Source organism: Cannabis sativa, chromosome 6 (genome assembly GCF_029168945.1).
Source record: "Cannabis sativa cultivar Pink pepper isolate KNU-18-1 chromosome 6, ASM2916894v1, whole genome shotgun sequence".
Classification (NCBI taxonomy): Eukaryota; Viridiplantae; Streptophyta; class Magnoliopsida; order Rosales; family Cannabaceae; genus Cannabis; species Cannabis sativa.
Genome location: NC_083606.1, coordinates 66,226,116 through 66,253,550, shown reverse-complemented (window position 1 = coordinate 66,253,550; position 27,435 = coordinate 66,226,116). Strand labels below are relative to the sequence as shown.

Here is a 27,435-nt window from a genome sequence, read left to right as displayed (position 1 = left end):
AAAGTTGAATTGGAGTTCCCAAACAGTCTAACTCAAGTATAATCCAAAAAAAATTATATCAATACTATAGTAAAATGTTTGTCCTTGTGTATTTTCGTTGTTTTCCAAATTTTTAATTGTGATTTTGTTCATATTAAATTATAAAGAGACATGTAGATAGAGTTAAGTACGTGAAAATACTGTTCTGATTTTTAATGTTTCATAATAGTTGCATAAACATTTTGCTAACAGTTATTTCGTCTTATGCGCAACCTTCGACCAACCACCCTGCAACCTTCGTCTTATTAAAACCTTCATCGATCTGAAGCAACCTTCAACCAACCACCCTGCAACTTTTGTCTGATTGAAACCTTCATCTGATGCAACTTTTGGCCAACTACCCAGCAACTTTCGTCTAATTGAAACTTTCGTCTGATGCAGCACAACCACGCGCGCAACTACCGTCCAATCATCTTCTGATTGTGTAAGTAATAGTGTAAGAGATATTTTGGCAATTAAAATCACATAAAATATATAAATATTGTCCACATCTTATGAAGATATTTTTGTAAATGAAATGTGAATTTGTATTTTACATGTAATATAATGCCTAACAAAAAAAAAAGCTAAATTCTCATATGTAATAATATTTTTTTGAAAAAAGAAAAAGTCAAGTAAAAGGAATAGTTTAGGTCGGACTAATCAAGTAAGTAGTTTGAATTGTTCAAATTAATTTACAGGAAAAATTAAAGACAGCGTGTTTTACAAGGTGCAATTTAATTGTAGCTAGGAAATTCTTGTAAGTCAAATAGTGTTTCTTTTTTAATTAATCATGAATATATTGTTCGTAGTTCGAAATTATGTGCGTATATTTAATTATTTTTTTAGTTTTTTTTAATAATGTATTATACTATACAATATTATTGATAATTTAGTTAAATAAATATTCTTATTTTGAAAAATTAATAATTAAGGTAAAATTAAAAAAGTATGAAAATATATTGAAGAGAAGGAAAAAATAACAATGTGTAAGTTTCAGAATTAATACTCAATACTACAAAACAAGCTTTTAGAAGTATCGTGAATTCTCGCCCTCAAAACATGTAATTATTACAGCAGTAACAATGTTTAAGAAACACAATTTAAAACTAAAATTAATCACAAAACCAAAACTTGAACTTCATTGAAAATATACAAAGAAAAATTAGCTTGATAATGAATAAATGAAGGATCTAATTTATTGAATAGGAATAGCCAGTAGTACACAATAGAATGAGCTCAAGATTACAACTCAACACATTAAGTAATTACAAAGAAATGCCTCAAATTGAGGGAAATCACTTCAAGAGTGATACTCCCTTTTACATCCATCCACACACACTGACTATGATCTTGGACTCTCACTCATAACTGAATCTAAAAGTATGAGCTTTAGAGATTAGAGATCAGAATACACCCTCTTTTGAGAATAGAGGAACCCCTATATATAGTTGTTGGTGGGTCCCCTTTAAGTTGGTATTAAAGCCAACTGTTATAAATAGCAGCAGCTTTTTTCAGATTCATCAGATGAGCAAATAGATGGACATACTGACTTGACAGGTTAAATGAGTTTAATATATCCCAACAATTCTACCTGATTAGACGCACTTAAACTGTGATCTAAAATAAGACATTAAATGTGAACACAAACCCTATATAAGTGAGGACATTAAATGTCCTTCTTAACAAGTTTAGACAGTGCCTAAACTTGTCTCTAGTTACATTTTTAGTGAAAATATAAGGTTATGATGTGTGCTTATTTTCTTCACTTGCACCTTCTTGGATGACACAATATCCCTTATGAAGTCTAACTTGATATCAATGTACTTTGACCTCTCATGAAACATTGGATTTTTCTTGAGATGTAAAGCACTTTGATTGTCACAATAAACTGTGATATCCTCAGATTTGAAACCTAACTCCTCTGTCAATCCCTTAAGCCATATAGCCTCCTTGATGGCTTCTATAGCAGCCAACTATTCAGCTAATGCAGCCATCTATAGACTCCTTCTACATCTAGTGTCAAGGTTTGCTGCAAAATCTAAGCCCACAAAACCGGTGATTTCTTCCTTGTACTAGTTCTCCTTACTGAACAAAATACCAGTGTCTAGAGTACCTTTTATGTAATGACCGCTCTAGTAATGTGGATTAGAAAAGGCAATTAGCACTAATTTTTATTATTTTATTATTATTTGTGAATTAATTTTTAATGTGGACCCCAATATTTAGAAATAAATATTAGAGTTAGAATTTCTCAATTCCGGAGATTTTATTAAACTCTAGGGGTATTATTTAGCTTATATGTGAAATATGTTAATTTTGTAATTTTTGCTCGGCGACAACGGAAAATGCGATGGATGGCTAGATTGATCACATGGGTAAGTTTAGAACCTTACTTTATAGTGGGAAATATTTTAGAGAAAATAAATTATCGGGATTGAGCGGGGTTATGGAATTGACCATTTTACCCCTAGCTTTAGAAATACCTAAGTTATGCCTTAAAGGGAATTTTTGTCATTTGAAAGGAATAAGAGATAGGTGGCTTTTTGGGTGATTGACACCTAGCAAAGATATTTTCAGCAAGGGAAAATGGATTTTCCTTAAGCTTTTTCCCATTTAGAGAAAATAGAAAAATCAACATAAACCTTTCCTCTCTCTTTCTTGCTTTCGGCTGGGGAAAAGTCAAAGGCAAACCAGATTTCTTCCTTTCATTTCCTTGGATTTTCAGCAAGGATTTTAGCTATTGGAAGTGAGGTAAAGCCCTAGACTAATGGTTATTTATTTTCAAGCTTTTAAGTTAGGTTGAATTGGTGTTTTGGTTTGATAGGGGCTGTTAGGTTTGTTTTTGCTTAGGGTTCGAATTGTATAAGTTATTTGAGTTAAATTAAGTTCCTAGCAGCTAGTATTGTTGATTGGGTTGAGCTTTGTGCAACCTTGAGCTTTGAATGTAAAGCTTTGTTCATTAATGGCAACTTGAGTTGTGATGATTTGTTCAGTGAATTGCTGCCTGGAAATCATTGTATATGCATTGTATAGGTATACTGGAGAGTTTGGTAAAGTTTGGGATTGAATTGAATCAAGGGGGATGATTTTTGGTTCCCAGCAGTAGAACCGGAATTCCGGTTCTGGGTGGTCTGTACCAACCGGACGACCGGTTGGTGACCCAGAACCGGGATGCCGGTTGGGAACCGGTCTACCTGTTGGGGGAATTTTCAGAACCCTAGTTTTGGCCAATTTTGAGATATTTAGGGTATTGCCATGAGGTTTATCGATAGGGAAACTTTTAGTTTCAAGTTTTAAGTCCCGGAAAGTGATTTAGCGAGTCACTCATCTGTATTACTATTTTTGTGATTAGGGCATCCATCTAGCACGTGAATTCGTTCGGGTCGGCCAAAGACACTTGAATTCGGAAAACAGGTAAGAACTGTGTATAATGTATAATGTGATTATCTGAATGTGTGTATATGTGTTTATATATGCATGCTTGAAATATGTTAAACACTACCAACACTTGTATGAATAAGTTATAGAGTGTATTGGTACAGTGATTGTTGTTATTTTGAGTACGATACAGTGATACCAACACAAGCATAGGAAAATGCTAAGGTGTGTGGTACATCACTCAGTGTTACTCAGTGATCGGGATAAACCCTACCAACACTCGTACAGTGAGGTACGATGTGTATGTGGTATAGTGGTTGTACCCTGGTATTGAACGTTCATACTCATCTGTTAAGCTCTGTAAATAGGTGTATGGGCGCCTATTTACAGGTCGGAAATTATATGGTATGTTATATGCATTTCTTACTGAGTCTGTTGACTCACAGTTTTTACTTCCATGTGTAGGTAAAGGAAAGGCGAAGGCTGAACAGGAATGAACCTGAGCTCGGGTGAGATTGTACATGTCAAGCAGCGCGACCTGGAGTGTTCGGTCTCGGGACATCTGGGTGTTATATTTTGAAAGTCGCTGTGCGACCTGTGAATTATGTAATTTGAAATGTAAAGTTTAAAAAGTAAATTTTACGAAGTTTGAAATCGGGATCCCGAAATTTGTAAATATTATATTATTTTACAAAGTTTAATATTTTAAGCAAAAGTTTTAATTTGACACGTTTTTCGAGAAATTTCTTTAATTAGCAAAGATTGCACAATTGTTGAAAAAGCACTGTAGCGTGCCTTAGCATTAGGGCGTTACAATTTTGGTATCAGAGCCGCCAGGTTTGTCTACCGAAGCTTGCTATGACATGTACAATCTTCATCAGAGAAAGCTCGGTTCACGGTTCAGTAAGCCTGTACTTGTTTAGTATTTTTAAATAAGTGTAATGTGAAAGCATGTTAGGAAGCATATTAGATTTAAGTTAAATATATTTTCTTAAAAAGAAAAGAAAGTGTGTTGCCTTTAAGTTGTTAAGAGCGGTGTTAATTTTGATCGCTGTCTAACCTGCCTGGCTTATGGATTCGCAGGCTAAGTCCTATTAAATGGACGCCCCGCGAAATACAAGAAGTCAGGGTGGCATGGTTGAGACCGGAGGCGGTCAGGGGAATCCTCAAAATCCTCGTGGTCGCGGTCGTGGCCGTGGCAGAGCTCAGGGTGGTCGCCCTGTAAATCCACCTCAAGCTCCTCCTGACTGGGAGCAAAGATTTGCTGAAATGCAAGAGAGAATTCGTCAGCAAGATGAAGAGATCCAAAGATTGAGGCAGCAGGGTCCTCCTGCCGTGCCTCCTCAAGAGGTTCAGGCCGTTGCAGTTCCAGCGGTGCCAGCAGAACAACATGTTGTTGGCAACCGTATGGAACCGTTGTACGAAAGATTTCGAAAACAGGCACCTCCAGTATTTTTGGGAGGCCCTGATGTGATGAAAGCCGAGCAATGGCTTTCGATGATTGAGCGTATTCTCAACTTTATGGGAGTGGTTGGAAATGACCGGGTGACCTGCGCCACTTTCCAGTTTCAGGAAGATGCCCTCGTGTGGTGGGAATTGATAACCCTCACTCGGGACGTCACGCTGATGACCTGGGAAGAATTTAGGGAGTTATTTAACTCCAAGTATTACAACGAAGCGGTCCGCAGTGCAAAGCGGAAAGAGTTCACTGATCTAGTTCAGACTGAAGGAATGTCAGTCACTGAGTACACAACGAAGTTTGATCGGTTGGCTAAGTTGGCGGCAGGAATTGTTCCCACGGACTTCAGTAAGAAAGAAAAATATTTAGCGGGTTTGAGTGCAAAGATCCGGCATGATCTGGTTATTACCACTACTGAAGCAACCACGTATGCAGATATGGTTGAGAAGGCTTTGAGAGCCGAGGGTGCAGTAAAATTTCTTCAGGAGCCCCGGGTGACTCCGAGTGTTGGTGGAACCCCCACTATTCCTACTTCTGTTTATGGTAGGGATGGTGGTGACTCCACCATTGAGCAGAAAAGAAAAGTTGTTCCAGCTTCTGGTGGCTCGGGGCAAAGCAAGCGGTTCCGTGGGAACCAAGGCAGAGGAGGACGCCAGGGTTACTCTTATCCTGAGTGTCCAAGGTGTAAAAAACATCATCCGGGAGAGTGTAACCGGAAGACATGCTTTCTGTGGCATGGTGGGGCATTTTAAGAAAGATTGCCCCAGAGCAAAGAAAGAGGAGCCGAAAGCCGAGGTGAAACCGTTCTGCTCGTGTGTTTGCCATTACCCAAGCCGATGCGGCCGGTCCTTGTTGTGACAGGTCAGCTTTCCGTCAACAACTTGTTATTTACAGTATTATTTGACTCGGGAGCTACACGTTCATATGTGGCTACAAGAGTGATTGATCTTTTGGGTAGGCCTTGTGATATTTTAGAAAGAGGGTTTGGAACCCTAATGCCTAGCGGGGAATTGGTTATCTCTAATAGGCGCATTAGGTCTATGCCGATTAGGATTGAAGATAGGGAATTGAGTACTGACCTTATAGAATTGAAATTAACTGAGTTTGATATTATACTGGGAATGGATTTTCTATCCAAGTATTCGGCCAGTATAGATTGTAGGCGTAAAATGGTGACTTTTCAGCCGGAAGGAGAAGATCCATTTGTTTATGTTGGATCGGTTCAGGGGTCTCGGATCCCGGTTATTTCTGTGTTGAGAGCTAGGGATTTACTATGCAATAGTTGTGTAGGATTTCTAGCGGTAGTTTTTGACTCCAACAGACCTGAAACATTTGGGCCTGAGGTAGTCCGGGTGGTGAAAGATTTTCTTGATGTATTTCCCGAGGAGTTGCCGGGATTGCCGCCACAACGAGAAATTGACTTTGTAATTGATTTGGCACCTGGAGTCGAACCTGTTTCTAAAGCTCCATATAGGATGGCTCCAGCAGAACTCAAGGAGCTTAAGTTACAACTTCAGGGGATGCTTGATATTGGGTTTATTCGACCCAGTGTATCGCCCTGGGGAGCTCCGGTTCTTTTTGTGAAAAAGAAAGATGGTTCCCTCAGAATGTGTATTGATTATCGGGAACTAAACAAGCTGACGATTAAGAACAAGTACCCGTTGCCCAGGATCGATGATCTGTTCGATCAGCTTCAGGGAAAGACAGTATTTTTGAAGATTGATTTACGGTCGGGTTATCATCAACTCAGAATTCGGGCGGAGGACATACCGAAAACTGCTTTTAGAACCAGAAATGGGCACTATGAGTTTCTGGTAATGTCATTCGGATTGACTAATGCTCCTGCGGCCTTTATGGATCTTATGAATAGGGTGTTCAAGGATTTCCTCGATAACTGCGTTATAGTGTTTATCGATGATATTCTTGTATACTCTCAGTCAGAAGATGAGCACGAGCATCATCTTCGAATGGTGTTACAGCGACTTAGGGATCACAAGCTGTATGCCAAGTTCAAAAAGTGCGAATTCTGGTTGTCCGAGGTGTCCTTTCTGGGTCATATTGTTGGGAAAAATGGAATTATGGTCGATCCAAACAAGATAGAATCAGTGAAGAATTGGCCGAGGCCCAAGTCTGTGACAGAAGTTCGAAGTTTTCTCGGGTTAGCAGGGTATTATCGACGTTTCGTCGAAGGATTTTCTAAACTTTCTATGCCCCTAACCGAATTGACCAAGAAAAATCAGAGATTTATGTGGTCAGATAAGTGTGAGTCAAGCTTTCAGGAATTGAAGCAGCGTTTGATAACAGCTCCGGTGTTAGCTTTGCCATCAGATCAAGAGAAATTTGTTGTGTATTGTGATGCATCCAGACAGGGTCTGGGATGTGTTCTGATGCAAGATGACAGAGTCATAGCTTATGCCTCTCGTCAACTGAAGGATTATGAGCAGCGTTACCCAACTCATGATTTGGAACTCGCTGCTGTGGTTTTTGCTTTAAAGATTTGGCGACATTATCTTTACGGTGAAAAGTGTGAAATTTATACTGATCATAAAAGTCTTAAATACTTTTTCACCCAAAAAGATTTGAATATGAGGCAGAGAAGGTGGTTGGAGTTAGTTAAAGACTACGATTGCGAAATATTGTATCACCCCGGGAAAGCCAATGTTGTGGCCGATGCTCTGAGCAGAAAGGGTCCCGGGCAAGTGTGCACTACGGTTATGATAGCCCCACAACTAGCCTCAGAAATGGTTAGTGCAGGAATTGAGTTCGTGGTCGGGAAGTTACACAATTTAACCCTCCAATCTGATCTGTTGGAGAGAATCTGAAGGGCACAACTAGAAGATCCCGAGCTAGTTAAAGTTCGAGATGAAGTAGTGGCTGGTCGGCCTAGAGGTTTTACAGTCTCGAGCAGTGGAATGTTGTTATATAAAGCTCGAGTTTGTGTTCCTAGTGTTGATGAGCTTAAGAAAGAAATACTGGATGAAGCTCACACCACACCTTATTCGTTGCATCCGGGAACCACCAAGATGTATCAGGATTTGAAACCCTACTTCTGGTGGTATGGAATGAAAAGAGATGTAGTGGATTATGTGTCCAAGTGTTTAACCTGCCAGCAGATTAAGGCTGAACATCAGAGGCCGGCAGGATTATTGCAACCTTTAGTCCTTCCAGAATGGAAGTGGGAGGACATCGCAATGGACTTTGTAACTGGTTTACCTAGAACTGTAGGGATGTATGATTCTGTATGGGTCATTGTGGATAGATTTACAAAGTCGGCTCACTTTCTACCAGTGAAAGTTACCTATTCAGTGGATCAGTATGCTGAATTGTATGTGAAGGAGATAGTTCGTCTCCATGGAGCCCCTAAATCTATTGTGTCAGATAGGGATCCAAAGTTCACATCGAAGTTTTGGGTGAGTCTTTAGAAGGCTATGGGTACCAAGTTAAAGTTTAGTACAGCCTTTCACCCTCAGACTGATGGTCAGTCAGAAAGAACTATCCAGATTTTGGAAGACCTACTGCGAGCCTGTGTCATGGACTTTGAGGGTTCATGGAGTAAGTACTTGCCTTTAATTGAATTCTCCTACAACAACAGCTACCAAAGTACAATAGGGATGGCTCCCTATGAGATGTTATACGGTAGAAAATGTCGTTCTCCTATTCATTGGGACGAAACAGGAGAAAGGAAGTACCTGGGTCCAGAGTTAGTGCAAAGGACCAATGAAGCTATTGATAAGATCAAGGCTCGGATGCTTGCTTCTCAAAGCAGGCAGAAAAGTTATGCTGATCCGAAGCGCAGAGATGTCACATTTCAGGCAGGGGAACATATTTTCCTACGAGTTTCACCCATGAAGAGTATTAGGCGCTTCGAGAAGAAGGGTAAGTTAAGCCCTAGGTTCATTGGGCCATTTCAGATACTCGAGAAGGTCGGGCAGGTAGCGTATCGGCTAGCCTTACCACCAGCATTATCAGCTGTTCATGACGTATTTCACATCTCTATGTTAAGGAAATACGTGTCAGACCCGACTCATGTCTTGAATTATGAAGCCCTTGAACTACAACCAGATTTATCCTATGAAGAGCAACCTATTCAGATTTTGGATAGAAAAGAAAAAGTCCTTCGTAACAAGACTATTGCACTGGTTAAGGTGCTCTGGAGGAACAGTAAGGTGGAAGAAGCCACCTGGGAATTAGAGTCAGATATGAGGACTCAACATCCAGAGCTATTCAGGTTAGATTTCGGGGACGAAATCCTATTAACGGGGGGATAATTGTAATGACCGCTCTAGTAATGTGGATTAGAAAAGGCAATTAGCACTAATTTTTATTATTTTATTATTATTTGTGAATTAATTTTTAATGTGGACCCCAATATTTAGAAATAAATATTAGAGTTAGAATTTCTCAATTCCGGAGATTTTATTAAACTCTAGGGGTATTATTTAGCTTATATGTGAAATATGTTAATTTTGTAATTTTTGCTCGGCGACAACGGAAAATGCGATGGATGGCTAGATTGATCACATGGGTAAGTTTAGAACCTTACTTTATAGTGGGAAATATTTTAGAGAAAATAAATTATCGGGATTGAGCGGGGTTATGGAATTGACCATTTTACCCCTAGCTTTAGAAATACCTAAGTTATGCCTTAAAGGGAATTTTTGTCATTTGAAAGGAATAAGAGATAGGTGGCTTTTTGGGTGATTGACACCTAGCAAAGATATTTTCAGCAAGGGAAAATGGATTTTCCTTAAGCTTTTTCCCATTTAGAGAAAATAGAAAAATCAACATAAACCTTTCCTCTCTCTTTCTTGCTTTCGGCTGGGGAAAAGTCAAAGGCAAACCAGATTTCTTCCTTTCATTTCCTTGGATTTTCAGCAAGGATTTTAGCTATTGGAAGTGAGGTAAAGCCCTAGACTAATGGTTATTTATTTTCAAGCTTTTAAGTTAGGTTGAATTGGTGTTTTGGTTTGATAGGGGCTGTTAGGTTTGTTTTTGCTTAGGGTTCGAATTGTATAAGTTATTTGAGTTAAATTAAGTTCCTAGCAGCTAGTATTGTTGATTGGGTTGAGCTTTGTGCAACCTTGAGCTTTGAATGTAAAGCTTTGTTCATTAATGGCAACTTGAGTTGTGATGATTTGTTCAGTGAATTGCTGCCTGGAAATCATTGTATATGCATTGTATAGGTATACTGGAGAGTTTGGTAAAGTTTGGGATTGAATTGAATCAAGGGGGATGATTTTTGGTTCCCGGCGGTAGAACCGAATTCCGGTTCTGGGTGGTCTGTACCAACCGGACGACCGGTTGGTGACCCAGAACCGGGATGCCGGTTGGGAACCGGTCTACCTGTTGGGGGAATTTTCAGAACCCTAGTTTTGGCCAATTTTGAGATATTTAGGGTATTGCCATGAGGTTTATCGATAGGGAAACTTTTAGTTTCAAGTTTTAAGTCCCGGAAAGTGATTTAGCGAGTCACTCATCTGTATTACTATTTTTGTGATTAGGGCATCCATCTAGCACGTGAATTCCGTTCGTGCCTGGCCAAAGACACTTGAATTCGGAAAACAGGTAAGAACTGTGTATAATGTATAATGTGATTATCTGAATGTGTGTATATGTGTTTATATATGCATGCTTGAAATATGTTAAACACTACCAACACTTGTATGAATAAGTTATAGAGTGTATTGGTACAGTGATTGTTGTTATTTTGAGTACGATACAGTGATACCAACACAAGCATAGGAAAATGCTAAGGTGTGTGGTACATCACTCAGTGTTACTCAGTGATCGGGATAAACCCTACCAACACTCGTACAGTGAGGTACGATGTGTATGTGGTATAGTGGTTGTACCCTGGTATTGAACGTTCATACTCATCTGTTAAGCTCTGTAAATAGGTGTATGGGCGCCTATTTACAGGTCGGAAATTATATGGTATGTTATATGCATTTCTTACTGAGTCTGTTGACTCACAGTTTTTACTTCCATGTGTAGGTAAAGGAAAGGCGAAGGCTGAACAGGAATGAACCTGAGCTCGGGTGAGATTGTACATGTCAAGCAGCGCGACCTGGAGTGTTCGGTCTCGGGACATCTGGGTGTTATATTTTGAAAGTCGATGTGCGACCTGTGAATTATGTAATTTGAAATGTAAAGTTTAAAAAGTAAATTTTACGAAGTTTGAAATCGGGATCCCGAAATTTGTAAATATTATATTATTTTACAAAGTTTAATATTTTAAGCAAAAGTTTTAATTTGACACGTTTTTCGAGAAATTTCTTTGATTAGCAAAGATTGCACAATTGTTGAAAAAGCACTGTAGCGTGCCTTAGCATTAGGGCGTTACATTTTAGGTACCTCATAATCCATTTCAGTGCTTCCCAGTGTTCAGGGCTTGGGTCTGAAATGTACTAGCTGACCACACTCATTACATGAGCTAAGTCAGGTCTTAAATACACCATAGAGTATATGAGAATCCCAATACAACGTGCATAGGGAACATTGCTCATCTTGGCTCTTTCTGCATTTGTTTTTGGTGACTGAAATGCAGATTACTTGAAGTGTTAAGCAAGTGGTGTTGCAACTCATTTGCACTTGTCCATGCTAAACTTGTTCAATACTTTTTGTAGGTAGGAAGCTTGAGAAAGTAATACAAAAGTACTTTTTGTAGGTCTAGGTCTCTTTATTTCTATCCCGAGAATTCTCTTTGCTTTGCCCAGATCTTTTATCTCAAACTCATCACTTAGTTTCTTTTTCAGCTTGTCAATCTCTGACTTTCCTTTGCTAAAGATCAGTATATCATCAACATAGAGTAGCAAATAGGTTTGATTATTGAAATACACACATGAGTCATACTTACTTTTAGTGTATCCAATATTCAACATATAAGTGTCAAACATTGAATTCCATTGCCTTGGTGCCTGCTTGAGGCCATAAAGAGACTTCTTGAGTAAGCATACCTCATTTGGGTTCCCATTGTCAAAGCCCTCAGGCTGTTGCATATAGATTTCCTCTCCTAACTCAGCATGCAAGAAAGCTGTTCTAACATCCATCTGTTCAATCTCTAGGTCCATGCTTGCTGCCTTTGCCATCATGGCTCTGATTGAAGCTTGCTTAACCACTGGAGAGAATATCTCATTGTAATCGATACCTTCTTTCTGAGTGAACCCCTTGGCAACTAACCTTGCCTTGAATCTGGTAGGCATATTCCTTGAACCTTTTTTATGCTTGAAAAGCCATTTACATCCTACTAGCTTGTAGAACTCTGGTTTCTTCACAAAAATCTAGGTTCTATTCTTCCTAAGAGATTTCATCTCTTCATGGATGGCCTACAGCCATGCTATTATATCTTTACTTCTCATAGCTTCTTGAAACCTCTTCTGCAATCATAAGTTCATATGCAATGAATTCAGCATAACCAAAACGATAAGGGGCTTTTCTCTGTCTTCTCTCTCTATCTCTAGCTAATTGATAGCTGCTGAGTTCCTACTAATCTTCATTGTCTTCCCTTTCTGTTGCCTCAGTTCCATCTGGAACAACATTAGTTGGTGTTGTAGCTAGGAGCAACGTGCTCCACTTCAATCTAGACACTCTCATCTAAACCAGCTTCACTGTCTTTGGAAGTGCTCTTAATTTTCATGGCCATTTCATCTTCCTTGAAAACCACATCTATACTAATCAACACTTCTTGAATCTAGGTTTTAAACACCACACTCTATATCCCTTAACCCCTTAGGGTAGCCTAGAAACATGCATCTCAATGCTCTAGGTTGCAACTTATCTTGTGTAACATGCACAAATACAGTACATTCAAACACTTTCAAGTGATCTAAGTTTGGGGGTTTACCTGTCCATAACTCTTTTGGGGTCTTGAAATTGTTTGGCACGGATGGTAATCTATTGATTAGGTAACAAACAGTTTTAAGAGCTTCTCCCCAAAAGGTTCTGTCCAAACCAGCTCCTAGTAACATGCACCTAACCCTCTCAATCAAATTTCAATTCATCCTCTCAGCAACACCATTTTGCTGAGTGGTTTTGATCACAGTTCTATATGTCTCTTGATTCCCATTGTGGCACACAATTCCTTGAACTCAACTCAAGACCATTGTCAGTTCTTAGTACCTTAATTTTGTTCACTGTCTGGTTTTCTAGTAGCCTCTTCCATGTATCAAAGGTTCCTAGAGCCTCATCTTCGCTTTTCAACAAATACACCCAGAATTTCCTACTGTAATCATCAATAATACTCATAAAGTAGTGTGCTCCACCTTTGGTTGGAATCCTAGATGGCCCCCAAAGATCAAAATAGACATAAGCTAACCTTTCTATGGTGGTGTGTTCTGCCTTGTTGAACTTCAATCTACAAGCCTTCCCCACAATACATTCATCACAGAATTCAAGTCTTTTTGTTAGCTTCTCCTTGAACAGTCCTTGCCTGTTCATTTCCTCAAGTCCTCTCTGACTTACATGCCCCAATCTGAGGTGACATAGCCTTACTTGACTGTGTTTGGTTGAGTCCATAATAGGTGTTGCACTACCTGATATTGTCTTTCCATCCATGAAATACAATCCATTACTCAACCGTTCCTCTCAATACAATTTATGTGCCTTGTGTAATTTTCATTACACCTTCCTCAATTTTGACAACATACCCCAATTTATCAAACATACCAATAGAGAGAATATGTCTTTTGAGATCTAGAACATACCTGACCTATTGCAAGGTTAACATGACTTCATCATGATTCTTTAACAAGATTGTTTCCACACCTTTGATCTCACACGCTTTGTTAAGTTCCCAAGAAGAACTGTGCCCCCATGACTCTCTGAAAGAGTCCTAAACAGTTCTTTGTTTGGTGTCATATGAAATGAACACCCTGAATCTAGAATCCAATCTCCACTTGAATTTGATCTATACATCACAAGAGCATCAGATGACACTGTAAGTGCATCAGACGACCCATAGCTGTAACACCCTAACTACCTTAGGCGTATTACGTGATTTTTAAACGTACTGTGCAGCTCGTTGCTAATCAACGAGGTTTATGGAAAAACGTGATTAATTAAAATTTTGCTTTTTAATTAAACTTATAAAACCATATTACAAAAGACTCGGGATCCTGATTATAAAAATATTTACAAAAAGTTTAACTGTTTAACTATTACATAAAAATAAAAGTCGTCTAACGACCAGTTACAAAAATTCAGCCTTGCTGTCCCGAGGATCGTACGCTCCAGGCCTAACCGCCCCGATATGTACAATCTCATAAGCTCGCTCACGGTCCATCAGCTATAGCCTTGCCTTTACCTACACATAAACGTAAACTGTGAGTCGACAGACTCAGTAAGAAAAGCATAATAATATCATACATAATTCTAACTGCCGTGTCCAACACGATACTGAGTCCCGCTACTGCCATGTCCAACATGGTACTGAGCCACTTCTTGCCATGTCCAACATGGTACCGAGTTTTGAACGTTCACGGGGACGGTACTATTGACAAGTATCCTCCCGATCGGTCGAACCGGTCATACTCCGGCTGCTGGTCATACTCCAGCCTGTACCGACGGGATAGGTCAATAGTACTGAACCACCAACCAAATGTCAGCCTGATCGGTCAAACCGGTCATACTCCCGCTGCTGGTCATACTCCAGCCTGTACCGACGTGACAGGGTTGGATGGTTCGAAGCCTATATACATAACTAATGTAAACTAGCAGGCTTCCTACATGCACGCTAAACATGTAATCTACATATGCATACTGTTATACTAATCTTACCTAGATTCTGATTTCAGGTGTGCCGGTCAACCTGACTGGAACTGAAGCTGAGCGGCGGATTACTGGCTCCTAAACCATAAAAATCACAACGCTATAAGTGACACGCTAAATCACTTCCCGGGGACTAAAACTAGGAACTAAAAGTTTCCCTATCGATAAAAAGCATGGCAATACCCCTAAAAACATAAAAACGAGGAAAACTAGGGTTTCTGAAAATTCCCCAACCGGTAGACCGGTTGCCCAACCGGAATTCCGGTTCTGGGAATTACTGGACACCCATCCGGAATTCCGGTTGCACAACCGGAATTCCGGTTCCTCGCAGGAATTTTTCAAAAATTCCTAACTTGATCAATTCTAACCCAAATCAATCCAAACCTTCCAGACCTGTTCTATATGTCCCAAAGAACAAATCTAAGGCAACAAACTAACCCAGAAACCATAGAAACAAAAATCACCATTAAAGCTCAAGCTTTGAGTTCTAAACTCAAACTTGAGCAAATCCCACAAACATGCATTCCAACCTAGTTAATTCTACTCAAATATGCATGAAATAGCTTCTGAAATCAAACAAAAACATCAACAACAACCCAGCAACAGATTCAATCAATTCTCTTTGAAAACCATATTTTGAGCTAAAACTTCCAATTTTGAGCAAAGCAATTTAACACTCATTACTAACAACCTAAATAATCACAAATCAACATACTTAAATCTCAGAAACAACAACAATATTTCAGCAGCAACAACCACAAAGATTCAAGCATGCAACAACCATTTTCATCATAAATTTCAAGAAAAACAAAGTAAGAAACTAAAGCCAAGAAATACCTCAATGAAAATCACTTTGATCTTGCTAAAATAACTTGAATTCAACAAAGAAATCCAGCCCTAGCTGCTCCCTAAGCTTGGCCGAAAATGAGAGGAAAAGAGAGAGTTTTCTTTGGAAAATTCTATTTTTTTTCTAACTTAGCATTTTTTGATGTAAAATGAAAATAATTAAATGACACCTAGCATATAGCACTTTCAGCCAAATAACATTAACATAAACATTATTTTCCTTTTCACAAAATCACAAAAGATAAAATACTAATGGGGCAAAAAGACCATTTTGCCCCTCCACCATAAAACCACATAATTCATACTAAAGGGGTATTTTTGGGAAATTCTAAATTCCCGGCCATTCCCGACATTCCCAATGTCTAAAACCCGTCCCCAAATTACTAACATACTAAGTTGTGATTTCTACTGAGCCAAACGCCGAGTTCCAAAATACCGGACACCAAAAATGCAAAATATGCAAGCTACTGAATAACATAAATAACAGTATAATAAATTATTTAAATGGCTATAAATAATTTCATAATTAATCACAATTAACTGATAATTTCCAAATTAACTAAGCGGGCTTTACAATAGCCATCATCTACATCAGCAACTCCTTGCTTCTTAGACTTGTGATGATTTTCCCTCTTTAGTTTAGCCGTCAAAGCCAAACACTCATCTCTAAAGTGGCCCTCCTTCTTGCAATTAATAATAACATTGCTTTCTTGCAGCTCCATTAAAGCTTGGCCCTTCCGTGGAGTTTCTAGAATTGGATATTGAATGGTTACCTTTGTAGCCATTTGAGTTTTGATTTCCCTTGTATTCCCTCTTAGAGAATTTTCCCTTAACAATGAGTAATCCTTCCCCGTTGATCTCATCTTTCTCATTTCCCTTCTTCTAAATTTCTTTAGAATTCAATGTAGCCTTAACCTTTATTATAGTCAGAGTTTCTTTACCATACAAGATCGTATCAACAATGTGCTCATACATCTTAGGAAGTGAACTCAACAGGATTACAGCCTGGTCTTCATCATCAATTTTCACCCCAAGATTATTCAGATCAAGAATGATTTTGTTATAATCATCTAGATGCTTTCTCAATCCTTTGACTCATCCATTCGAAGTGTGTACAACTTCTTCTTAAGATACAACTTGTTTGCAAGAGATTTCTTCATGTAGATTGATGCCAACTTGTTTCCAAAGATTCAAGGCCTTGTCTTCATCTGAAACTTCCCTCAAAACCTCATCACCAAGACTGAGGAGGATGACACTATGTGATTTGGCTTCAATCTCAAGTTTCTTCTTGTTGTCTTCAATTATTTTCATGGCTTCATCATCAAGTGCCTCATAGATCCATAGGTGAACTAGAAAGGCCTTCATTTTGATTCTCGATAGGCTAAAATCAGTTGCACCATTGAACTTGTCCACCTCAAACCTTGTTGAAGCCATTAAAACCAATTCTTGATTGCTTGAATCTGGTTCTTGAAAGTTCGAGTTTAATTCTTTGAATTTCTAAATCACCCATGTTGTTACAATATACAACAGTTTTAGAGGGATTGAGCTTCAAACCTGATGTTTGTGAGAATAGCTCAAGACCCTAAAGCATGAAGTAAATGCTCTTGTAGTCTCCATTGCAAAATAACAATACATCATTTGCAAAACTAAGATGATTGAACTTCAACTCTCCACATCTCTCGTGGAATTTGAAGTCTTGTTTAAGCCCTACCTTCTTCATTATTCTGGGAAGGTATTCCATACCCAAGACAAACAAGAGAGGAGACATTGGATTAGCTTGTCTCAGCCCTCTTCTTGCCTCAAAGAAACCGTGCATGGAACCATTGAACATTAGAGAGAATTTAGGAGTCTAACACAGACCATTATAAGCTTGACAAAGCTTGTTGGAAACTTGAATGCCAAAAGCATTTCTTCAATGAAATCTCATTCCACTGTATCATATGCTTTTTGCAAATCCATGCTTTATCATACAATTCTTTAGTTGACTTTCTTCCATAACACTTTTAAAATTACCATAAAATTAATTCTTTTACTAATTTGTATCAAGTGTTAGAAGTTGGAGATTCTAACAATTATGTTCAAAATTGAAGGAGAATTAGTTTTGACCAGAGATGCTTTACCTTCAATCTTAAATAAATAATTTAGCACTAGAAAGATAGGATGTCAACCAGCAAGCATAAGTTTTGTTTTATTGTCACTTTACTCCTCTACCGTTAATTGGCTTCAAACTATCTCATAATTTATTGAAATTAACTTGATTAGAGAAAATTTTTATTCTCTAATTAGTTGCCCAAAATCTAATGTTATAAAAAGAAAATAGAAAATTCAATACCTTTAGTACAAGGTCATTAACAAGTATATTTCCCAAGTAACCTGCAAGAAAATCAGCAACTATTAAGGAGAAAGCATTTAATCACAACTTAAATTTGGAAGGTTAAAGCTAATGTGGATTAGTAAGCATAATACAACACATGAATCTACTGTCAAATAATAATGAGGAATAGTTTTGTTTGCAAATAATATATGTGAAGCATCTTCAGTAATGTAAACAATAGAAAATGGTCCATATAGGGTAGACAACGTAAGAGAATCCAATCATCCTACAATGAAAAATATTGACATTACTTACAGCATAGTGATGAGTTTATGCATGTTTGAACATCATTCAATATTAGAAATTGAAAAATATGATCATGCACTCTTATGAAGAATGAACATATTATTATTTGTACAATTGAATATTGAATTTTGTTTATTTTATTTTTATAAGAATTATAGAAAACTCCTAACCATTACCATTTTATTAAATTATCGTGTTTTATAGCAACGCTCAAAGCCCACTATATATGCTATATGAAATTTTTGGACAACATCACACTATAATTGTACTTTTAGTATTTTCAATATAAACATAATTTAAAAGGTTAATTAATGATGATGTAGTTATAATTGATCTGTTACAACTTTTTAAAAAATTTATAAACTAAAATGTGGAAATGAGAAATCAATATATTTCCATTAGATGACACTAGTATATTTCCATTAATTGACTACTTTTAACTACTCTAGCTCACATTACATATATATCTATTCTATATAAAGTGTTGCTATATAACTGAAATTCTTAATTTATGAGAAATTCATGAGTGACTTTTTATTTTTATTTAATAAAATAATAAAATATTATTTATATATAATAAAATAATAATAAAACAAATCCTATTAATATTTGAACTGATATTTAGCATATTTCAACTCTATATATAATCACAACTATAACTCTAGAAATTAAAAATTTATATATAAAATAAATTGAACCTTAAACCGCATATACAATTAGTTTTTTTTTTTTTTAAAAAATCGCATATACAATTAATTTGTTGAGAGATCAGAAAAAGAACGAATTATATATGGAATTTTGTTTTACCATTAATTCCAAGAGGTAGAGAACAGCTGAATTGGGATGCACGGATGAACATTATACTTGGAATCGCCAGAGGTCTTTTATATCTCCATCGTGACTCATCTTTAAGAGTAATACATAGAGATTTAAAGGCCAGCAACATTCTTTTGGATGAGAAGATGAATCCAAAAATATCAGATTTCGGTTTGGCTCGTATTTTCCAGTAAGGGTATTTTGAGTACAATACATATAAAAAGAGGTATGTTTCAAATAAATATAAAATTAAAGGTAAATTTGATTAATTGATGAATAAAAGAGATATTTTTCAACTTACCCCTATTCATATATGGATCATTTATGAGTACGTACTACGTACTTGAGTCAATCTAACACATCAGCCCAGTTAATGAGAGTTGATCAATGTGAAATTCATATCTCTATTAGGTTTATGCGTTGAACTATATAATCTCCAACAACCTTAAAATTTATTATATAAATGTGATCCCACATCATAATTTGTGGGCAAGCTAGATTTGGTGGTACGTAAATGTTAATGTTACCCATTGTATAATTAGTCAATCAGTAACATTTCCATAAAATATTGGAATTTTACACATCTCATGCACCCTTTATTAGGGCTGAACATCGGGTGGGTTTACCGGGTTTCGGGTTGGCGGGTTTCGGGTTCACGGGTTTCGGGTTCAAAAAAATGAACCCAAACCCGGACCCGAATAGGGCACAATTTGGTGGGTTGGCGGGTTGGCGGGTTTCGGGTTGGCGGGTTTGGGTTGGTCGGGTTTACTGGGTTGGCGGGTTGACCCGGTCAACTCGGTCAACTCTTTAAAAAAAATTAATTTTTTATTATTTTATTATTTTTTTTATTTATTAAATTAAACATATATAAATATAACAATTTGTTTATATACTATTGAAGAGAAGATGCATTAATCAATCCAACCAACAAACAAACAACCTATTCATCAAATCAAATCAAAGTTCATGTTATTATTCATGAATCATGATAAAAGTGAAAACTAAAATATTTCAAAATACATCCATATCCAATATCCATATCTAAAGTCCATAAAGTCCATAAAATCTATAAAGTCCATAAAATAAAAATCTAAAGTCCATAAAGTCCATAGTAATGTCTCAATACTAAAAAAATGCTTATAAATGTTGCAATAGTAAAACCACTACTACTTCTACTATAGTACCAGCTTTTTTTTTTATTATTTTTTCTTTGTCTATTGTACATTTTAATTTTAATACAGAACAAAAGAAAACCAAAAGAAATATATATATATATATATATTTGTTAATTAGTACAAGAGTTCTCAACCCAAAAAAGAAAAAGACTATGGAAATTAACAATGAAATATGTTAATAAAATCCCATTAAACAAAATATATAACCGTGATCAGATCATGAGCATAACCTGTAAGAAAGATAAAGACAAGAGAGAAAGAAAGGGAGAGATTGTATGGTACTACAGTCAAAATAAAACTGTTGAACTGAGAGAGTTTGAGGAGTTACCGTGGTGACTGTTGGTGCGGTGGGACTCGAGCGCGAGTGGACGGAGTCGTGGAGGAGCCGAGGAGGAGGAGTCGCCGATCTTGGAGCCAAGAGGAGGAGGAGTCGAGGTCTTTGTCGTCGATCCCTCCCCTGCGTCTTTGACTCGTCGTCGGTCGTAGCGTGGGTGGTGACTGGTGAGGATCGTGGCTGGTGGCGGGTGGCGTGGCTGGTGGCGTGGCTGGTGGCGTGGTCGTTCTCTGGCTGGGTCTGGGTGTTGTGGTGTGGCCGTGTAGTGTGCGTGGGTGTGGGTTTTTTTAGGGTTCTGATAGTGAATGAATGTAATGTAATTGTAAAATGTAAATTTTTATTTATTTAATTATTAATTTAATATATATAGATATAAAAATAGTAATAAAAAAAAAAAAAATATATAATATATTTATATTCGGGTGGGTTGGCGGGTTGGCGGGTTCAACCCGAAACCCGGTACCCCTAAAATCTCAACCCGCCAACCCACCCGAATGGTACCGGGTTGAACCCAACCCACCCGAAACTTTTTAAATTTTTTTTTTTGGCGGGTTCACCAATTCGGGTTCGGGCGGGTTGCTCGGGTTCGGGTCAAACCCGCTCAAAATGTTCAGCCCTACCCTTTATACGATTTTAATTATAATTTTACGTCAACGTTTTCTTTATTTCAATGTTTATATTATAACAAATTTTTTAACGCTTTTCCAACAATATTTGTACTATATATATTATCATAAATATATAAATATGGATGATTAAAACGTGTATAATATATATTTTTGAAATAACACACTACAAAAAAACAATTACTTTTAGTGACAATTTTTTAGTTGCAACATAATTTTTTTTTTATTAAATGCGACTTTTATAGTCACAATAAAAAGTTACTTGTGACTAAAACATAATATTTATACACATGCAAATTATCACTAATTTAGTTTTAGTCACAATAGGTGTTGTGACTAAAAATATATTTAGTTACAACAATTTGTGATTTTTGTGACTAATACTTTTAGCCACCAACTTTTTAGTCACAACATAAGAATATATATATAATGATTTATAATTGGTTACAACTATTTTAGTTTTAACCACAAATTTTGTTGTGACTAAAAGGAAAAAATTTTGTAGTGACACCTTACTATAGTAGCTTGTTATATACTAAATAATTTTAAACCTCTTTAATAAAATGTATTTTAAATAATAAAATACTAAAATATAAAGTAAAAATAACTAATTAATATATTAAAACTCATATTGTTATCCACGTTTTTAGATGAACGACACGTGGCATACTAAGAATGTAATTGATTCGCGTCATCACTGACCTAGACCTTCCAGCATGCGAAGGCCAAGTCCAAACCGGAGGCGGGCCCCAACCCTTCAGACACTACAAGAATAATGGGATACTGGCAGGTTGTATTTAGACACGTCAAAAAATCGTGCCTAGAGTGTAGACTTTTAGGGTCAACACACTAATATCATGCCTAAAACTTTTTATTTTTTTCTGAATCAAAAATAATATTTAGGGCCGACTTTTTAGTTTAAGCACCACAAATATCGTGCCTAACATTTTCTTTTATTTTTGAAAATTAGATTTTGGGGATGGATAGGAAATTTTCCGGTCACACGATAAAAAACCCTAAAATACCTCTCTTCTACCTCTTTTCTATTGTGCTCTCAACTAGTTGACCTCCTCAACCTCTCAAAACCACCATTAAACCTCAAAATAAACTTTCACTCTCTCTTTCTACTCTCATGTCTCTTTCTCTTTCACTCTCATCTCAGTTTCAACTCTCCTCGATCTCTCAAAATGTATCTCTATCTCCCACTCTCGACTCTCTCTCTCGCTCACTCGATGGTCCCCTCTCATGAGTAGCAGCGACAGCAGCGGTGAGGAAAATACAGGCTAAAATATTTTTTTTTATAGTTGCGTTTGTTATAGTTAAAACACCATCTCTGTAAATTTTTTAAGAAGTTTGAATAGTTTATAGTGACAAAAATAAGTCTAAAATTTTGTATCAGGAACTCTATTTTATCGGTATAGTAAATTATTTAAATACATTTTTTAAAAAAATTTATGTGAATGATATTGTAATTATAACAAATATAATTAAGAAAAAAATAAAAAAATATATTTTAATATGTGATTTCGAATATAGAAGTTGACTAAAAAAATATAATTAATATATTTTAAACTCAATTAATAATAATGACCATCAATTAATAGAGTTACACGTCAATCAACGCAACCAAGCTAGCACATATAGCAGTGCTGTATTGAGGAATTTAACTGAAATATAATTTTAATTATTTAATTTATTGAAAAAGAAAAAACAAATGGTATATTAATGTAAAAAAAAAAAATATATATATATATATAGGCATTTATGCCTTAAATACCCCTAAATTTTATTATATTGAAAGAGAGTTATATTTGCACCCCATAAAATGATAAATACACCCTATTATTAAAAAAAATATAAACTTAAATAATTTTTAAAAATTACTCTTAATATTTTTTTAATATTTTTTTAAAATTTTTTTGCTCACATTATTTTATGTTAATTTCAATACTTATTGTTATTTTATTTTCGTAATTTTTCCTAACTCGTGTATATATTTTTTTCTAAAAAAATTTCATATAATTTTTTATTTTAATTTTTTTGTCATAATATTTAAAATATTATTTATCTTTATTTGATAGGTATATTTTTTAAGAATATAAATTGGAAGAAAAAAATTTAAAAAAAACCCTTGTACAATTAAAGTTATAAATTTTATATAAAATATATATAAATTATTAAAATAGGGTGTAAATAAAATTTCTCTATTGAAATAATTCTATAATAGACTAGCTTGGGGATGATATATTTTGGGACCACATATTTTTATAGATATAAGGAGATTATTATAACTTGTATAATTATGTGCATAAAATATTAGCTAGCATATAATAATCGAGTCTAAATTAACTAATGGTTGATAAAGTATTAGTACATGTTTGGCATCATAATTAAAAAACAGTTTTTTGTTTTTAAAAACAGAAAATTGTTTTTTGAAAACAATTTGGCTTGTTTGGCCTTATTTTTTGAAAACTGTTTTCAGAAAATAAAGTTACAATAAACAAGAGTTTTGAAAACAGCAAAATGTTGTTTTCTTTTTCAAAAACCAATTCACTTTTGGTCAATATTATTTTTAAAAAACACTAACTAAACATGACTTGTTTTTAAAAACTTCAGAAACTATTTTTTGTTCTCATTTCTAAAAACAATTTTTTGAAAACAAAAAACAATACCAAACATGCTCTTAACTTCTAGTTCATAATTCAATATGTATAGTTTCAAATAATCAATACATGTATTTGTTTAATATTGTCATCTAAAATAGAATTAGTCATATAGATAAATTATTTGTTTATAAATTTGTGTATAATAGAATTATGCCAATTGAATTAGTCATAAAGAGTGGTATAGTAATTAAGCTTTTTGGTTGCTGTGTTGTTCTTCACTTGTTCTGTGGCCTTCAAACCAAAGTGGTACATAGGAAGACACTATATAAATATATATAAATATATATATATATATATATATATATATATATAAAGTACATTTAGCAATGCAAGAACCACCACAACAAAATTTAGCATTAGCTGCGAAAATAATATAAGAGTATTAGCGACAAAATAGTAGATTCGTTGCTTAATATTATTGTAAAACAAAAAATAATTATTAGCCGCGAGGCTCGCTGCTATTGCTAGCCGTTAATAAAATCTCTCCCATTCACCGTTAATGGCAATCAAATTAATTAATAGTAGGGAAAATAGTACATATCTCATGTAATGCAACAAAATATTAAAAACATGCATATTTTAGTTGTGGAAATTATTATACATATGTAATTTCATAAAGTATAGAATAAATTACAATTATAAAACTAGCTAAATTCACAAGCAAATCACACACCGAACCCTTTAAATGTTACAAACACAAGTAATAAATGAAAGATGATGTTAATTAATAATTATTATCCTTTAGTACTACATCCAGATTGCAAACTCTTCAAGCTTGGAAGCAACGAACTCCTCACCTTAATTATTGTATTAATAATCTAAGAAACAAAACAAGGAAACAAATGAATTATAAGGAAATGAAAAGAAATATGAAGATATATATATATATATATATATATGTGTGTGCAACTAAAATATATACATGAAAAGTTATACTTCATTAATTACCTTCTAATTAATGAACCTTCTCTTCAGTACATTTATGTTGACAAAAATACTCACATAAATCCAATCTCCAATGTTTCCCATGTAATCGAAATAGTTATGTCTCCAAGAAGTATTTAGTAATAAATTACCACAAACTCCAACAAATCCAATTACAAATCCAATCCATATTCCCTTGTGAAGCCATGACATGTCAATCCAATCTTCACTATCTTCAGCATAGCCTCCATCACCACCACCCAAATGATCTTGAGGACCATTTGAAGACTCATCTCCAAAACATGAATTGGTCAATGGAGGTCCGCACAAGCCATCATTATGAATGTACACCGAAGCATTAAAACTTTGTAGTTGAGTACCGATAGGAATTCTTCCTGATAATTTGTTATTCGACAAATCCAATAAAGACAAAGAAGATACACTTGCCAAGCTTGTTGGAATTACACCAGAAAACTTATTGTGGGATAAGTCTAAAGAGTCTAACTTATTCAAGTTCCCAATCTCCAAAGGGATTGTGTAGTTCAAATTATTCCTTGAAAGATTAAGTTGAACTAATTCAACAAGATTTGTCAACTCTTTAGGAATTTTTCCACTCAAATTGTTACTTGAGAAATCAATCACTTTTAATAATCCAAGAGTCTTGCTATACTCACGATAAACACCTTTCCACATTAACCACATAGCAATTTCACATATTTGAATCACATTCTCGTAGAGGGGAATTATTGTCGAAATAGCAATATGACTTTGTTTCCTTTCATCTACCATAGATGTGAAATTTTTTATGCATGAAGGAATAAGTCCTCCTATGGTATTTATGGAAATATCAAATATTTGAAGAAATTGAAGATGACACATACTTGGTGGTATATTTCCATAAAAATGATTTGATCTTATTCTAAGAAAAATCAAATTGGTGAGTCTTTCCCCAATCCAAGATGGTATATTTCCTTCTAAATTATTATATTCGATATCAAGAATTTGAAGTTGTGTACAGTTCTTTAAGGATGAAGGAAGATTTCCTGAGAAATTATTATGCCCTAAAAGCAAATATTGAATTTCATTCAACAAACCGATTGATCTTGGAATTATTCCAGACAAATTATTATTATCTAATTTTAGACCGATCAATTCTTTGATATTCCAATGACAATTAGGAAGGCTTTCACTAAACATATTATTTGAAATGTCAAGAACTTTTATTGATCCTTGTAATGGGTAACAAAGAAAACTCTTTAGATCAGTAAATCTATTATTTGATAGCATCAATATGCTCACATTCGATAGATAAGGTGGAATAGGACCATGAAATTGATTCGAAGATAGATCTAGAAATTTCAAAGGACTAAGCCAATTAGTAGGAATTTCATCGTGAATTTCAGCATTTGAAATATCAAGTCGAGAGATATTTTTTTGGTTTTTGAGCCAAGTAGGAAATTTTGGACCTAACTTGCAAGACCTCAATGATACATACTCTAGTTGAAATGGTGGAACCCAAGTGGAATTGAAGCTCAATGTTAAGGAGTTATCAGATAAATCAAGTCTTTTCAATTTGGAAAGCTTTTTAAAATGAACTTCAGTAACAAGCCCAATAAAAGAGTTTGAAGAGAGATTCAATGTGTCAAGATGTTTGAGCTCACCAATACCTTTAGGTAAAGTACCGGTGAAAGAGTTTGAAGAGAGGTACAATTTTTCAAGATGTTTGAGCTCACTAATACTTTTACGTAAAGAACCAATAAACTCAAGAAATTTAGTAAAATTATTGTAACTAAAATCGAGGTACCTCAAATGTTGTAATTCAAGCAAAGAAGGACCAATTTCACCACCCAAATAATTATGATTGTTGTCATCAGATTTAAGATCAAGAGCGATAATATGACGATGAGTTTTTGAGTTATCGCACCTGATACCTCTCCATGCACAACAATCACGGCTACTACTTGTCCATGAGGATAGACGATTGCCATCATCGACAAAGCCTTTCTTCAAGTTGAGAAGAGCTTGTCTTTCCTTCTCCATGCAATAATTATTACTTGTAGTACTACTCCGTACTTGATTAATGAGTGTGGCTAGCACCAACAAAATCACAACTTTGATCATATTGAGAAAGTAATATAACTTTGATTCATATATATGCGTAATATGTAACCATATATATATACATTTGATCATATTGGTTGACTAATGTTTAAATACAAATATACGGTACTACAAAGTTGACAAGTTGTTTTTTTTTTTTTTTTGTTTTGAATCTTTAAAAGTATAGTTGAATATTTATCAAATAAATAATTAAAATAAACAAATGCATATAATTGGATAAATAGTGCTCTTTCACAAATCTTATGTGTTTGTGACTTGTGAGATACTAAGCTTATAATCTAACACTACAAAAAAATTTATTTTATAAATATAAATTATTATTTTTATGTTGTGATTAAAATGTCCAATCACAAAAATTAAAATTTATTGTGACTAGATGTGTTTTTAGTTATAATACTTGTTAACTAAAATTAAATTAGTGATAATTTATATCTAAATTAGTGACTAATACAAAGGACAAATAATTAATTATAATTATAATAAAAGACCATGGTCCAAATTCAACAAATGCTTAGCTTTTACTATTAATAAAAATGTTTCTTTTAAGATTTTAACTCTTTATTATTTTATTTTTTTTTGAATGAAAACTCTTTATTATTAATAAAAGATGAACATTGCTATAAGGTACTAATAAAATAAAATTATTATATTAAATTATAGGAGTTCTTTTAATATTATACTTAA

At 35.1% G+C, this 27,435-nt stretch overlaps 1 protein-coding gene across 1 annotated transcript; it reads right to left on the bottom strand.

The window, feature by feature from the left end:
* Positions 1 to 16,594: 16,594 nt before the first annotated feature.
* On the bottom strand, positions 16,595 to 26,670 carry LOC115694681 (receptor-like protein EIX2). Its single transcript, XM_061118228.1, has 4 exons — positions 24,783 to 26,670; positions 17,802 to 17,842; positions 17,103 to 17,318; positions 16,595 to 16,966 (listed from the first exon to the last, which is right to left on the bottom strand). The coding sequence occupies exons 1-4, from the start codon at positions 26,668 to 26,670 to the stop codon at positions 16,595 to 16,597; spliced, it is 2,517 nt and encodes an 838-aa protein (XP_060974211.1).
* Positions 26,671 to 27,435: the final 765 nt, after the last annotated feature.

What these genes read in the sequence shown, in the direction of transcription:
- LOC115694681 (XM_061118228.1), bottom strand. Translation starts at nt 26,670, where the DNA reads ATGGAGAAGGAAAGACAAGCTCTTCTCAACTTGAAGAAAGGCTTTGTC. An exon ending in TTAATGACCTTGTACTAAAG is followed by an intron (nt 17,319 to 17,801) that starts GTATTGAATTTT and finishes GGTCTGTGTTAG; the next exon opens with ACTCCTAAATTCTCTCTAAT. An exon ending in ATCTTAGTTTTGCAAATGAT is followed by an intron (nt 16,967 to 17,102) that starts GTATTGTTATTT and finishes TGGGTGATTTAG; the next exon opens with AAATTCAAAGAATTAAACTC.